This window comes from Tinamus guttatus, unplaced genomic scaffold (genome assembly GCF_059628265.1).
Source record: "Tinamus guttatus ecotype Peru unplaced genomic scaffold, ASM5962826v1 Tinamus_guttatus_pri_ptg000089l, whole genome shotgun sequence".
NCBI lineage: Eukaryota > Metazoa > Chordata > Aves > Tinamiformes > Tinamidae > Tinamus > Tinamus guttatus.
Window position 1 is genome coordinate 3598932 of NW_028288623.1, and position 14364 is coordinate 3613295.

At 47.1% G+C, this 14364-nt stretch overlaps 1 protein-coding gene across 5 annotated transcripts in view; it reads right to left on the reverse strand.

The window, feature by feature from the left end:
* Positions 1 to 10882: 10882 nt before the first annotated feature.
* Positions 10883 to 14364, reverse strand: part of PHF21A (PHD finger protein 21A) — an 89544-nt gene continuing 86062 nt past the window's right edge. For all 5 annotated transcript variants that reach the window (XM_088520514.1, XM_088520513.1, XM_088520515.1 and 2 more), the window contains 3 exons: positions 14195 to 14270; positions 13753 to 13856; positions 10883 to 11783 (listed from right to left, as the gene is read on the reverse strand). In XM_088520514.1, coding sequence (XP_088376640.1) covers positions 11529 to 11783; positions 13753 to 13856; positions 14195 to 14270 — 435 coding nt within the window. In that variant the 3' untranslated portion in view covers positions 10883 to 11528. The remainder of the gene's footprint in view (positions 11784 to 13752; positions 13857 to 14194; positions 14271 to 14364) is intronic.

Sequence of the window (14364 nt, forward strand, 5' to 3'; positions counted from 1 at the left end):
ACTTCTGGCTCAAGCCAGGACCAAGGTTGGCTGGTAGAAAGGATGTTGTTTCTCCATGCCCCTGTGGAGACAAAATCTCCCATGTGTCTGTTCCCGTACTGGTGTCATGAGCACAAAGCTGGGCTGTCTGTGCTCCCAGGTCCCGCTCCTCCTGTCTCTGCAGGAAGCAGCCCTGACTGTGACGGGCACTACCTGGGGCCAACAGTGCCCAGCATGGTACGGCTGTGACCCAAGCGTGGCCACAGCAGTGCTCATAGAGGCAGCCTATTGGTCCTTGTCCTCATGGCATAGCACCGACAGCAGGTTACACAGCAGGTTTTTGTGCAAGACACCAGTCAGCTGCTCATCACTGTGCTCAGTTTGGGCACTGTAAAGTCCCACCTTTATGTAAAGGAAAGCAAGGTGATGCATTGTCGGGAGGACTGACACCACCAAGCGCCGTCCATCCTTGCAGGCATGAGTGGGCTCTGTGCAGGCAGAGTCCAGCTTCGCCCTGCTGGTGGCTGCACAGGTGCTGCTGGGGCTGTGGTCAGGGGCTGGGCTTCCTAACACACTCAGCCCCTGTCCCTGCCCCTGCTGCAGAGCTGACCTGAGGTGATTTTTCAGCGCTGGTGACCACTGTGGGACAAACCACTGAGCCCCTGCAGCCACAGGGATGGGTGAAATTGCATCTTGGTGGGCCAGATAAACTCGCAGAGGAGCACCCTGAGCCTCCCTGACTCTTGGGAATGCAGATGCCACTGACAATCAGGGCTGTGGTCAGCACTGGAAGAGCCTGCAGCTGAGCGCTGTGGCTGGATCCCTGCGCTGGGAGCAGCTTGGCTAGGCACTGTTTCACAGCTATCACAACACTGGAGCACAGAGGACGCATTGCTTTCCTCACGCTATTTAAATTATTTAAAACATTTCTCATAAGATGTAAATGATTAGAGTGTGTTTTTTTTTTTTAATCCTTTCTTCCTCCCGGATGATTCTGCTGGTGGCTATGGAGGATCTCCAGGCCTGTCACTGCTGCAGTCGCTGCTCTTCTCTTCTTAGCATTATTCTGATCTGCAAGAGCCACATCTGTGCAGGTGTGAAGACTTCCGTCCATGGTGGGAATGGCTAGGAGGAGCCATACACATTGCAGTGTATGGAAAGGGCACAAGCGCCTCTTGCTTTTTTTTCTCTTTTTAATTTAATTTTTAAATTAAAGCTTTTTTTATTCTTTTTCAAAACTTTGCTAGAATTGTGTGGTTATTACTCTTTTTTTTTTTTTTCCTTTTCTATTGCGAGCTGCAGGGGTCCCCTGGAGAGGCAGTTTGCTAGAGGGGAGACATGCTTTCTGCAGCCAAGGCTCAGGCTACCACTGTCCGGTAGCTGTTGTGTTTGAAGCCTCTCTCCTCTCTGGCCTGTGCAGAAGGAAGGTTGTGGAGCAGGGACCAACAGCTGGTAGAAGAAATGCCAGCGTCCCCAAGCAGCAGGTGAGCCGTTCCTTTCCTAGCTCAAAAGGAGGTTCACAGACCCCCCCCCCCACTAACATCAGCTTGAGCCCGTGGTTACTGGTGCAGCTGCAGGCGGGCAGCCTGGCTGGCAGTGCAGTCCTGCATCTGCTGACTACTGCCCTTCCCCTGGCATTTGTTGACTGAACTGTTTGCTCATGCAGTCAGTTTAACCAAGCACAAATAAAAAAGAGGTGTATTTTCTTGCTCTGGCAGTTGCTGCAGCTTTTGTCTCAGAGGCCACAGTCCCATTGTAGCCGTGAGGTGGTCTCAGGGCCTCCTGTACACCCACATTCATGTCTGCACCCTTGCAGACCAGGTTGGGACGGGTGGCTGGTCCCCCGCTCAGGTCACGATGCTGGAAGCAGATCTTAGTTCCTCTAAGGAGCCATCCCCGCTTCTGTGGAGTGAGGTAGGGGTTTGCCAGAAGCGTGTTGTGCTTTGGGGCTTTATTTGGGAATGTGCTGTAAAGATGGTGCTAATCATAGTGAAGCGAGCCATAGCTGCTCCATGAGAGAAGCTGGACCCAACTAGCCCCAGCAGGCAGTTCTTGTTTAATATAGCAGCTCTCACTGTTACCACTCTGCTTCTGCGCTGAGGACAGCAGAGTTTTAGTTCAGGTTTGGCCCATACTTTGTCCCTCTAAGGCCTGCTTGCTGCTGAAGACACAGTAGTGCAGTAATGCTGGGAAGACGAGGGCTCTTTTGGCCATGTCTTTGAGGGATGGATGTCCAGAGAAACACTGGACATCTGTAGTTGCTTCTGCTTTGGGGCCTGCAAGAGGGTGTGCAGCTAGGCCTGTGCCATGCTGGCAGAATTTTCAGATAAGCCTTGCTGATTTAGGCATGCCTTAGCCCAACCCGTGCAGAAAAGGGGAATGCCTTTCCAAGACCCAAGAACAAACGAGGTTTTAGTCTCCATGTGCCCTCTGCTGGACGGGAGGAGCTGGAGGGAACGGCTGATGAGCGCCTGAGGTGATTTTCCTCACACAGCCCCTTTTATAGCGCTAAAATCCGCTCCACTAAGCGCAGCACCTTCCGCCTGCCAAGAAACGAGCCTCGCAGCGGGGCCCGCGCGGCCATTTTGCAGCGCTGCACTCTGAGCTCCCTGCGGGGCCGGACACGTCACCCCCGCAGGCCGCGCGCGCCGCTGAGTGCCCCGCGGCCCCGGGGACAGAGGCCCCCGCCTGCGAAACACTGCTAAGGAGACGAGAGGTTTTACTGTGTTTTATTTAGTAAAATGTTAAAATAAATAAATACAAATTGATCAGATGCTCTGTGCCCCCCCTCCCTCCCCAGTTTAATCTGCTAAAATCTAAACACATTTGTACCAAAACTGAAACCACAAGGGACTTGAAGGCAGCAAAGAGACTGCAGATCACTATGAGCATCAGGCTAAAAAAAATAGAGATATTTAAAAAAAAAACCCAAACAGCTCACGAGTCAGTATTCTCATTATGTGATTCTGTGAAAACAAAGTGGTATCATTTAAAAAAAAAAAAAAAAGGGTATTTTACACCAAGGCCTGCGATGATATGAGAGTCTCGGGGACATGGAGGGCAGCACATGAGTCTGTCTGGCAGAAACATCATGGGGCAAGGAGGCTGCAGGTGTGGGCGGCTCTGGGACGCGACCAGCTACGACACAACCAGCTACAGACCCAACCGCCCCACGCAGCACGGGGCAGGCAGCTGCGCGGGGCCGCGCTCGCCTGTGTGTCATCCTTCCCGCAGACAAGCGCGGGAGTTGCGCTCTTGGTACAAGAGTCACTGATCCACCAGGCCCAGCTGTTTTCCTGTTTTCCACCCGCCCCCCCCACCCCCCCCCCAAAAAAAACCTGGAAGCAGTTTTTCCCTCCTGCCACCTGGAAGCAGAGGTAACATGGGTCCTGTGCGAGCACAGGGTGGCAGCAGCTGGAGACCCAAGGGTTGTTAATAAAAAGCCTTTGGAGAAACTGAGGGTGGTTGGGAGCGCCTGGGACACACAGCGCCTCTTGGTGCTCACGCACGGTCTCACCTTCCAGAGCCAGGATTGCGTTTTGCAGCCTGGTGACATATTTGGTGGGAGGGAGTGGTGGGGTAGCCTTATCAACAAAGTCTGCTGAGAGGGTGATTCACAGAAACACAGTGACACAGTGGTCAAGGCCACATTATTTTCTCTGCAGCAGCAGAGCTCCCTTCACTGCCCTGTCTGCCCTAGGCTGCGGAAGACAAAGTGGTGCTTGCAGAGTGGGGCCCCGGCAAAGGATCAAATACCGCTCCGAAAGCCGCTCACTGGTGAGCCCTCCCCGACAAGCTGCTACTCACTGACACGCATTTCCCAGCACCAAACAGGCTTTTTTACTGCTGTTGCCACAGCAAAGAAGTTTCTTTCCAATGCGGGTGAGTGACCTAGCTGGGAAAGACCATGCAGGAAGCTAAACAGATCAGCACTAGCCCCCTGCCCCTTAATCTCTAGTGAACATAGCCTGCGATATGGCCTTGCCTCTCTGGGACTATTACATCAGGCCACGGCTCCCTGACAGCTGTTCTGTGGCAACCACACACGTTTTGGGATGAGGAGGTCCCTGAAGCTCCACGTGGTGCAGGACAGCCGTGCAGCGCGACCGCCCCTCGGGCCGGGCTCACGGGGCTGCCAGGTGCAGCCAGGGAGAGCGGCTGCGTCCAAGGAGGCCGCGTGGCAGCAGAGCCCCTGCTTGCGGCTCCGGGCTGCCCGTCACACACAGTACCAGCAGCGACTCAGACACAGCGCGCTCAGGAAGGGAGCACTGACGGTAAGACAGTGCTCTGGCTACAGCATCAGCCACTCTTTTGATGCCAAAGATAATTAAAGTGAAGAAACATACGAAACTGTGATCAGAAATTGCCCACGAGCCTAGGACAGGCAGAAGCATGCAGGCTCCTGCTGCTTCCAGCGCTGAGTGCTGCTGTACCTTCAGCCCTGCCTGTTCCTAGAGCCTGTGGCCCAAGAAAAGCCTAGAGCTTTCCGAGCTGCCAAAACCGGTTTTGTGGAGGGGAAAGTGAGGCACAGAGGGGATCACGGTCCCTGGGCATTTGCCAGGGCCAACCTGCAAAGCTGCCCAAGTCATTGCTTCACTCCCTGCCCAAGCTGAGGCCATGAGGCCATTCTGGTTGCGTACCAAGAGCAGGGCTTTCTCACACCTCGGATGCTTCGAGACATTTCTTCTACAACAAAACAGATAAAAGAAAGCAGGGGACAAAAGGGCAGAGTTCTACATTCCTCTCTCACAAATTTAGGAATAAAAAGATGTTGCCAGTACCCTACATGGTGAGGATGTTGTTGAACCCAGCCAGCTGGTAATCCAGCCAGCTTCCCCACCACCCTCACATGCTGCCTCGCCCCCTGAGACACAGCCCGGCTTGTCAAGCTTTCTAATGACCCAGGCACTGCTGACATTAATAGCTAATAGGCCCTAAAGTACCTCCTCCTTTTTAGTCCTGGCCTGGGCTGGTCCTTCTATTTGGAACATGTGACACCAGCTTGAGCGTTACAAAGTGAAGGACAGACAGGCCCAGTTTGCTCTGCGGCCTACAAGCAAGATCCGGAGTGCAGGTTTCACAGCAGGGCCCCCGCGTGCGCTGCAGTCATGGCCCTGACACAACCCCTCAGCATTCTCCACGCTCCGCTCCTGAAGGTCACAGGAAGCTCAAATGCCCCTGTCCAGAGGAATGGGTGAACTGCCTCCCTGCCTGCGTCCCTAATGAAACCAGAGCCTATGGACAAACACGGCTGCATAAACAGGTTTTGGCACTGAACTGCCACACACGACGGCACAAGAGCAGGACCCTCACACAACTGAGGAGAGAGTTAAGTGACCCCTGACACACACAGGTCCTGCCCGGCACCGTCTCTGCTCCCTCGGGATCCAGGGCACCCGCAGGCTGACACAGGTTCAGCTCAGTGGGTCACGCTGTGACTAGGAAGCAGTTTCACATTGGCAGAGCTGACTCTTTGGCTGCTCCCTGGTGTAATCCTAGCCAGGGAGAAAACTGTCACTCAGTTTGGTCCAGATTAGAGCAGAGAGGCTCCAGGTGCCCCAAGTTTTGCTTGACCTGCCTCATCCCACACTGTAGCGAAGAAGTCCACCAAGCCTCTGCTCAGGATGGGACGTGTGAGGCAGTAGAAGCAGAGCTAGGGGAGATCTGGTGGCTGCTTGCCCATCGGCAGCTCTTTTCTCCTACCACACTCTGTTCCTTTGGCTAACAGATCGAGTCAGAAAGTCAAGGCAAAATAAAGATCCTAATCTTTCCACTGAATCTTCAATCCTTATGACTGCAGAAACATCTCCTCATATATTGATCCCTCCTTTGCCTCTTCTGGATTTTTCCTACCCTGACTTTCCCTCCTCATCTGTTTCCATTTCTTCTCTCTGCTCTCCTTTGCCCCAATATAATCTTCCTTTCTTTTGGTCCTCCTTTCCTTTCTTTCGCCTCCAACTCTATGCCCTTCTCACTGCCCTTACTTGTATAACGAGGCTTCCCATCTTCCCTGTCCCTGTGGGCCCGCCTCTAGCACAAGGAGAGGAGAAGCCTCGTGCTGGTGGCTCTCAGGCGATAAACTCAGGCGCCTTACACAGTACAGCAGTTTTCACAGCTCTTTGTAGCTTGCTTCCAGTTCACTACTCATACGGTTTGGTAATACCGACAAGAGACACAGACAAGCCCTCACACAGGTAAGGTCTTGGTTTTCTAAAACAAGCCCACATCTTAAATTAACTTTCCTCTCCAGGAGAGGAATTTGTCTTATTATGGGTCTATAGTTACCAAGCTTACCAGTGCATGGTATAAATAATTTTCTTTATTGGCAAGTTTCAACTATGTGCTCAGCCTATACAAGACAATGATGCAGAAAGTTCTTGTCCCACATAAAAGATAAACATGGGAAAATGAGAGCTAAGGTGAGGGGAGATAGTAAGAGTCAATATTTTCAACTATTACATTCCATTTTGCAGGTGGTACAAACAGATCTGAGGCTTAGGGAAGAATCTGAGTGAGACAGCGATAACCTGGAGACAAGATGTCTGCAGCTCGTGTGTTTTCCTGATCCCATCTGACTCTTAGGATCCCGTCTGATCCAGGTGTGATCACAGAACACAAGGATCTGGAAGAGCGTGTTGCTGTAAGGCTCACTCTCATGCATTTGGAGACCAGCACCTCACTTGGCCGGTTGTTGCAAGCGTTCCTCGGAGACATTTTGCCTTCGGAATGACAAAAACGACCGAATCCAGACAGTGCTCAGGAATGGCCTTTGCTGAGGTAGTTTGTGGACCAGACAAGCCTAAACGCCAAAGCATGAACATGGCAAAACATCTTCCTCTTCCTCCAGGTTCCTGACTTTTCTGAAGAATTCCTACATATTTGTCAGGAAATTCTCTGCAGCAACCCAGCAAGGCTGAACTTGCCCTAGGTCTTCAGAATGCCAAGGAAGGACACAGGGAGGTGAAAAAGGGTCAAAACAGTGTGACAAGACACAGCCAGTGCCGCTCAAAGGGGCATGGTCCAGCAGGAAGTGTAATATCATTACTTCAGTGGTTACCTGAACAGCTGATGGTACCAGGGAAGGGCCCAGGAAAACAGTCAATTTTGGTTTGACGTCTGAAGGTGATTTTTTTAAAAACAGGTTTCATTAAATGTTTGTGTATATATATATTCATCATTAGTGCTTCAAAAGCACAGAGAGCATGGTACGACCTAGTTGAGAAAAGGAAGGAAAGTGAAACATGTGCAGTACAAACTTACAAGTATTTTTCACTGCATCCACATGAGAAGGAAATGGAGTTTGCTCCCTGCATTGTGGGCTGCCAGGGCTTGGTGGGACTAAGAGGGAGATTTCACTCTGGGTCTTCCTAAATGCTGATTATGCTGCGCCCAAGGGCTGTCTCTGCCACAGTTCATGGGAAAGGATGATTTGAAGCCAAGGATGTCAGAATTAGTGTTCATATTTCTAGACAGTTGGAATACCTACATGCTTTCTGAAGGCTGATCAATTATCAAGGATAAAATACAACCTTGTTTTTCCTACCCACAACAAAGCTAACAGATCTGCCTAGAATTATCATCGCTTTAATTTCTAGGTCAGCAGGTTTTAGTTCATATCCCCATGAACAGAAACTTGTCTGCAACTAAGGACAAAAGTCTTGTTTTGGGCATGCTTTGTACATGCAAGTTTTAGAGTTTACCCTACCACCACGGCAGCCAGTGGCTACTGGTGTCCTGAAAGAACCATCCATCCTGCTCGCCCTGCCTACCAGTAACCCCTAGTATTGCCTTTACCACGTTGTGTACAGCTTGCACTGAAGGAAGATGATAACAATACTAGTGATAATACTAATTGTTCTAGCCAGGTCGCCTGTTCACCCTTGGAGCACACCGCACCTCTCCAGCTGCTTCTAGAACAGATTGCAAGAAGAAGGGAAAATTGACTTCTGCAACTCTTACTCTATTCCTGAAGTCAAAGCACCAGGGTGACTTGAAGTCTTCAGCCCAGGCCCTTGGCACTGGGCTGAGGGTCAGGAACATCTCTGATATGTTTCTCCTCAGCAGCAGCTTCTTTAACTTCATAACAGATTTTGAAGTCATTTACTTCCTACCACCAACAAGCAATGATGTATGAATTTGTTAATATCTTTGTGGTGGCTTGGAAATACAGAATGTTAGCCATTATGATAGCTTCCCAAAGAAAATAAGTTTTAATAAAAACTCAGTCAATCTAAAATACAACATGAGTTAAAAAAAGAAGCCCAGCAGACCTTTGTACAAGCTTACACTTAAAAGCTGTTAAATAGTTTAAAATGATTCCTTGTTTGGAACCGCTTAGAGCAGCTAGGCGAAAAGATTCCCTCTCTTTAGCAAATGCCAATTCCCCTTCCACTCCATTGTTTCCTATTGGGCAGAAATGGCCCCGATTTACTTGTGTCTACGTAGCAGCAGCATTGCCTGTGCAGAGAGTCAGGAGGGGAAGTGCCCAAAAAGGATCAAGGAACAAGAACTACCTAGCAGCATCAAAAGCCAAAGTTAAGATCATTTCTCTGCCAGGTGATGACTAACAGAAAGTGTGCTTTTATAGTCTGTAATACAAAAGGGAGAAGAAAGTCCACACTTACCCACTGGGAAACTAGAGACAAGTAGATGTTTTGGAAAAGCAGTAACGGCTCTTTTAACAATTCCTGGCTGGTTAATTGCCCTCGGATTTAAACATGGCTACCACGAAATTTCACTTGCATCCCTGCTTAAATCAGCAAAGAAAACAGGAGGACTGTCAGCCTTCAGACAGGTTGCTACCCCAGAACAGTACAGTGCTTCCAGGAGAGCTGAGAAAATTACGATAGAGATAACGTGTGAATGACTAAGATTGAGTGCAACTAATCTAGGATCCCATCTCTTACAAGGAACATACTAGATGCTTCAGAAGAAGATGCAGGAATTACCCGAGTGACCAAGTAGAGAATAACCTGGCCAGAAAGGAAATTTCTCCTGAGTATCTGGCAGTTGGCTTATATTCTAAAACAAGAAGGCTCATATCCAGTTTATTATTTCACTTCATTGCTTCAAATACATAGTTCTACATTTAAATGCTATAGGTCCTTGGCCCAATGATGCTCTGTGGTAATGAATTCCAGTGCTAAGCGAGTTGATGTGAAGATTTTTTGTTCTTGATCAGTTTTGATGTCTCTTGCACAGCTTCCACTTTTGCTAACTTATCCTTGCAGCTCTACTAGTTCCAGAACAGGAAAACAACTAAGAACGGAGTGGAGGTTATTGCAGGCTTAGGCGAGAGCCTTCCCAAGCTCCAGACAAGCCCAAGTACTCAGGATATCAGTTCTGAGCTCCATGCTGCAAATAGGGCGGACTCACTGCTATGCAAGCAAGAAAGGTCTTTAAAGGCCAGAAGGGCCGCCTGAAGGAGAGGAAAGGAAACAGCTCCCCAGATCCTGCAGGAGCTCCCTAGCTGGGGCAGCAAGAGCCCCTCTCAGCCTGCGTGTCGCCTGGACCGCCGGCCTGCTCTTCAGAGGCACCTCGTGGCAGTGCAAGCCTCTCCACCGTTCGGCCAGGAGCATCAGTTTGCCTCGCAGCCCGACACGAGCCCGGGCGCTCCGACAGCGCCTCCCAGCCCTGCGCCCACTGCAAGCGAAGGGAACGTTGCCATAGTGCAGCGGAAACAGGGGCTGCCCAGATATCGATATGCAGTAGGAAAACAAGGCAGCTCTGGGACACAACCATAAGGAACGGGATCAACACTGTAAGTTGAGGCCATGTCCACTATAAAGGGAAGCACAGGGCCAGCTTTGCTACCTAGAGTAAAAGGGTAATAATATGAGAGAGAAGAACTTCTGAAATAAGAGGATATAGCAGAAGGTGATTTCAGTCCAACAAACTCGCTGTCTTTCATTCCCAAGCTCTAATTGGTCCATATTACAAAGGTAAAAAAGCCTTAAACAAGCATACTGCCAATGGATATACTGGCAGTGTTTAACAGCGGAGATAAGCCTGGCAGATCCTCCAGGTGGGGATGAGATCCAGCCCTGTAGGATTTGAGTCAGTTTAGAGTAGCCAGTAGCACGTATAGTATAATCTCTGGAAACTGTCCCATCTGCTTTTAAAACACAAACACAGCAGAATGTCATCATAAATAAGCAAAGTCTGTGTTAAAAAATTCTAAGTACACAGCATTTTCTCCAGTTCTGACACCTTTTTAATAGAAATCACTTGTTTAGGAAACAAATAGCACTTTTGTAATTTTTTACAATGTTTCTTACCTTGATCTTATTTTAAGTAACACTAGGAAGACCTCAATATCTTTTATTTTCCTTTTTAATTTAAAAAAGTTGTTTTTTCCCCCAGATACAAAGATTTTGCCCTTGCATAAAAAAACAGTGCCCAAAACGATGACACAAGGACTCACAAAGACTCACTGTATCTCACTGACACTATTACTTCTAATCTATACCATGCAAGGTCCCATCTACCTCTTTAATTAGACTGTCAGCCTGAAAACAGCTTTTCTATTCCTTATTTAGTTCTTGTTACCAAAAGAAAGAGAAAGGAAGTGAAAGAAAAGGACATTTCTCTGTTCAGTTCACACATCTGGGTCATGTGCTACTTTGTTCAGGATATGTTTTGTTTGTTTGTTTATAAATATAGAAAAGGATTGGAACCTCAGTTTCAAGTAATCGATGCACATTTTCTCTTGGGACACCTCCATCCAACACTCCAAGCTGACCACTCTGGCCCTCTATTTTCCCACTCCCAACACAGGCTTTCTGCATGAGTGTGAGGACCCAAACCAATTCTGCAATGCTTTTTTTTTTTTTTTTTTTTTTTTTTTGTCTAATGTGAAGAAATAGGATTAAACTGTTGGGACAATAGATCCTCAGCCTGCACATGTGCTGGTTACTCAGTGAAAAGTCCATCTCTATTCCTTTTATACGTCTCCTGTCTAAACAATAGTAAATACTGCTTATTTGATAGACTTGTCCCTTTTGGGCACTGGGATTTGATAATTTATATTTCTGTGGTTTTTTTTTTTTTTTGGTTTAATAGTACTGAGAGTTTAGAAACAGGAAAAGCCCACAGGCTCTTTGGACTTGTTTATTTTTCTCCCCTAGCTAAACAAACTGTTCTGCAAATAAGGATTTGAAACCTGCTCTCCTCCCTCATCCCTGCTCCTCACCCCAAACAAAAATAAAACAAACCTATAGTGGCTGTGGAGGCTGCTGCAGGCACACACTGGTGTAAAATATAGAGAGAGTAAATATATTATTTCACTTGGCATGGTGCTGGCAAAGAACCCCCAGCTGGCACTATTCATGTAACATGATCCAAACTTTGCATGTACACACAGAATAAGAAGGATCAATTGGCAAACTCCGGTGCCGCCTGGCACAAGCATCTTCACGCTCTCTCTGGAACCAAAGAACTAAAGAATTCTGCATTTTCCAGAAGAAATCCGGTTTTGCTTTTCTAGAGTTTCGTTATTTTGCTCCTCCTCATCGCCGCCACCTCCCCTGGCTCCTTCTTACTTCACTGTGTTATTTAGTCTCATCGCCCTTGTTACAGTTCACCATGCAGCTCTGGGAAGGGGACGGGGCTAAGGTGGAGGTGGCAGCATTAGTATTGTTAGTGGAGTCCATGCCATTGGAGATGGCTACTGAATTGACCTCAGAGTTTATGGGTTTGGAAAGATCGATGCCTTGGATGAGGCGGATCAGTTGTTTTACCTTCTCCAAGGAGCTGTGCATCTCCTTCTGTTTTGCAAGGATGGTGTTCTTCATTTCCATGCATTTCTGCAGCAAATCAGAAAAGCAAGAGCAAGTTCAAGCTTTACTCTCATGGGAACAAAAGAAGGTAAGAGAAGAATATGATTATCACATATCTAAATGAAAACACCAGAAAAGTCTGCAGCTATAATTTCGCTTTCTCAGCCTAGAAGAAAGCAAGTCCAAGCGATGTGTTTTAGGAGAATTCACGCTTGCTGAAGAATTAAATCGCCTGTACAAAGTTGCTGCGACCCCTTTTATCCAGAGGTGCTCTGCAAACCAACAGACAGCTCCATCCTTTTGTGTCTCTTTCGAAGGAAAACTTCCAAGTGTATGTTCTTATTATTTTTATATTAGCATTGCATTGCTAAAATTTCTTTAGCTCAGATCTGCAAACGCAGGCATCGTACTGCAGCTGACTGCTGACTGTGTGCCTATGTGCCATTAACGGGATCCAGCCTTTGCTTTCACATACAGTTTAGCAGGAACATCACTTCCTCCTCTCAATAAATAAAGGGGGACTTCAAAAGAAAAACAAATACTTTTTCACTTGAAAATCTTATTTTGTGGCCACTTTTTTTCTCTTTAGAAGCTGCAGCGTCCTAGCTAGCTCATCAGATTAGAGTGAGGGTAACATAACTTTAAAAAAAAATCTACAAACGATGTTTCAAAGGTGAAAAACTGCTGATATCTATATTTGAAACTCTCACAATGGAGGAGGTGGCAGCTATTTGATGTCTGTGACATTCAGGTTCACACATGCAGATGTCAACCTTCTTTCATTTTTAAAACATTTTATCTACACTGATCTCCAGATTAGTGGTTACACACAAGCTGCTCATGGCATCATAGAAACAGCACAAGATGTGGTTCCAATGTGTCCTTTTTTGGACAGATGTGGTGAAAGCATAATCAATGAGTAGACCAGAGAAGATAAACAGTTTTTCTTACCTACTGCCAATCTCTCTTGGTAAAGGCTCTTGTCTGCCTGTGTACGTTACTGAGATGCAGCCTAGTGCTCTAGCACTGCTCACATTATGCCCAGCTACTACTAAACAGATGACAACACTCTCCAGAACTGGTGACAAACATCTTTCACCACTTGTTTACTAGCACCCTTTGCATTTGTAATGTCAGCATTTAGAGGTCTTTAAGCACAGGGCACTTACTTTTCTTCAAAGATATAAAGACATCTGGACCAAAAAAGGGCTTTTGTATTTGCAAATATGTATAAAAAAATACATATTGAAAATTACAGAAGCTACCACATAAGAGATTTCAGCTTATTTAATTCTGTGGGTATGCTAAGTGAGGGGCTTAAAACTACACTGACAACTCATGAGCCTGATTTGCACACCAAGTTGAGGAAAAAAACCCAACAAATTAACATGTAGGTTCCCATTACTGATATAAATGAAGGTGAAAACCACAGCTTCTGGTTAGAATTCTGGTATGGTCCAAATAATAATGTAATGGAGAGGCATGCATGGTGTGCCCCGTGCTGACTGCCAGTGCAAGACGTCAGGGCAGAGAGACAACCAGCCGTGAGGGAATCGTCCCCGTGGGATGAGGCATAGCCTGGGAACACACAGAGGCTGTAACTCCTCTGCGCACAGGCACAGCCGTTCACTGAGGTGTCTGCTGGACACCTGCTCCTCCTCTGTGCCCACAGGCAGTAATCCTGGGGGTTGCTGACCCTACACGTGATCGTGTGCCCACAATATACATATATATGATGCACTCATACATATACAATATATGATGCATCTATGCATCATGCATAAATCACCCAGTGCAAGTATATGTTGCCTATTTTTCATTCCCACTCCCAAGGTCCGAAAAAAACCTCACATGAAACAGCTTATTCAATTCTCAGTAAACCCAGTGGAGGGTAGGTCTGGCCATGGAATTGCTCCGCAGCCTCTTTTTTTTTTTTTTTTTTCCTGTATTCTGGCACCATAACAATTGCCAAGTTATTTGGAAGAGCAATACTCACCGTTATAGAATTGCTGAGCTGTTTGACCTTCTGCTCTAGTTGTTCTCTTTCCTGTTTTAAATCTGAACTCCATTTAAGTAGTTTCTGTTTTTCCTCTTCTTTTGCTGCAAAACAGAGCACTAATCATGTCGAGGAATAATACTTAAAATGTGTACAGAATGTGTACAATGTTACACACTGTAGATGGAGGGTCTAGTCTGCTTTTTGTAAGGGGTGTAATTGTGTTTAAAGTTAATTCAGCAATTTGCATGCTGAATCACGCCCAAAATTTCACCTGCACAAAGAAGCCTCATAAAAAGCTGAACAAATATGTAGATTACCCTTTTCAAATTACTAGTGACCATGGTTCTTCCCCTTTAATCTCCTTTTGTAAAGGAAATACTCTTCTACCCTACTCCCTCATAACATGTTCCACTATTACAAGTGTTCACCATTTTCCTACCTGCTTTATATGCGATATATGAATGAACAATTGCTAAAGTTCCTGGCCATGGGATTGCTTCTTCCTTCTTTAGCATCTGAAAGAAAAGTGTGCAGACATTTAGGCTGGTACACAACCTATGTCTAGGAACAGAAAAATGAGCGAGAGAAATGCAGAGAATTTTCTTTTCT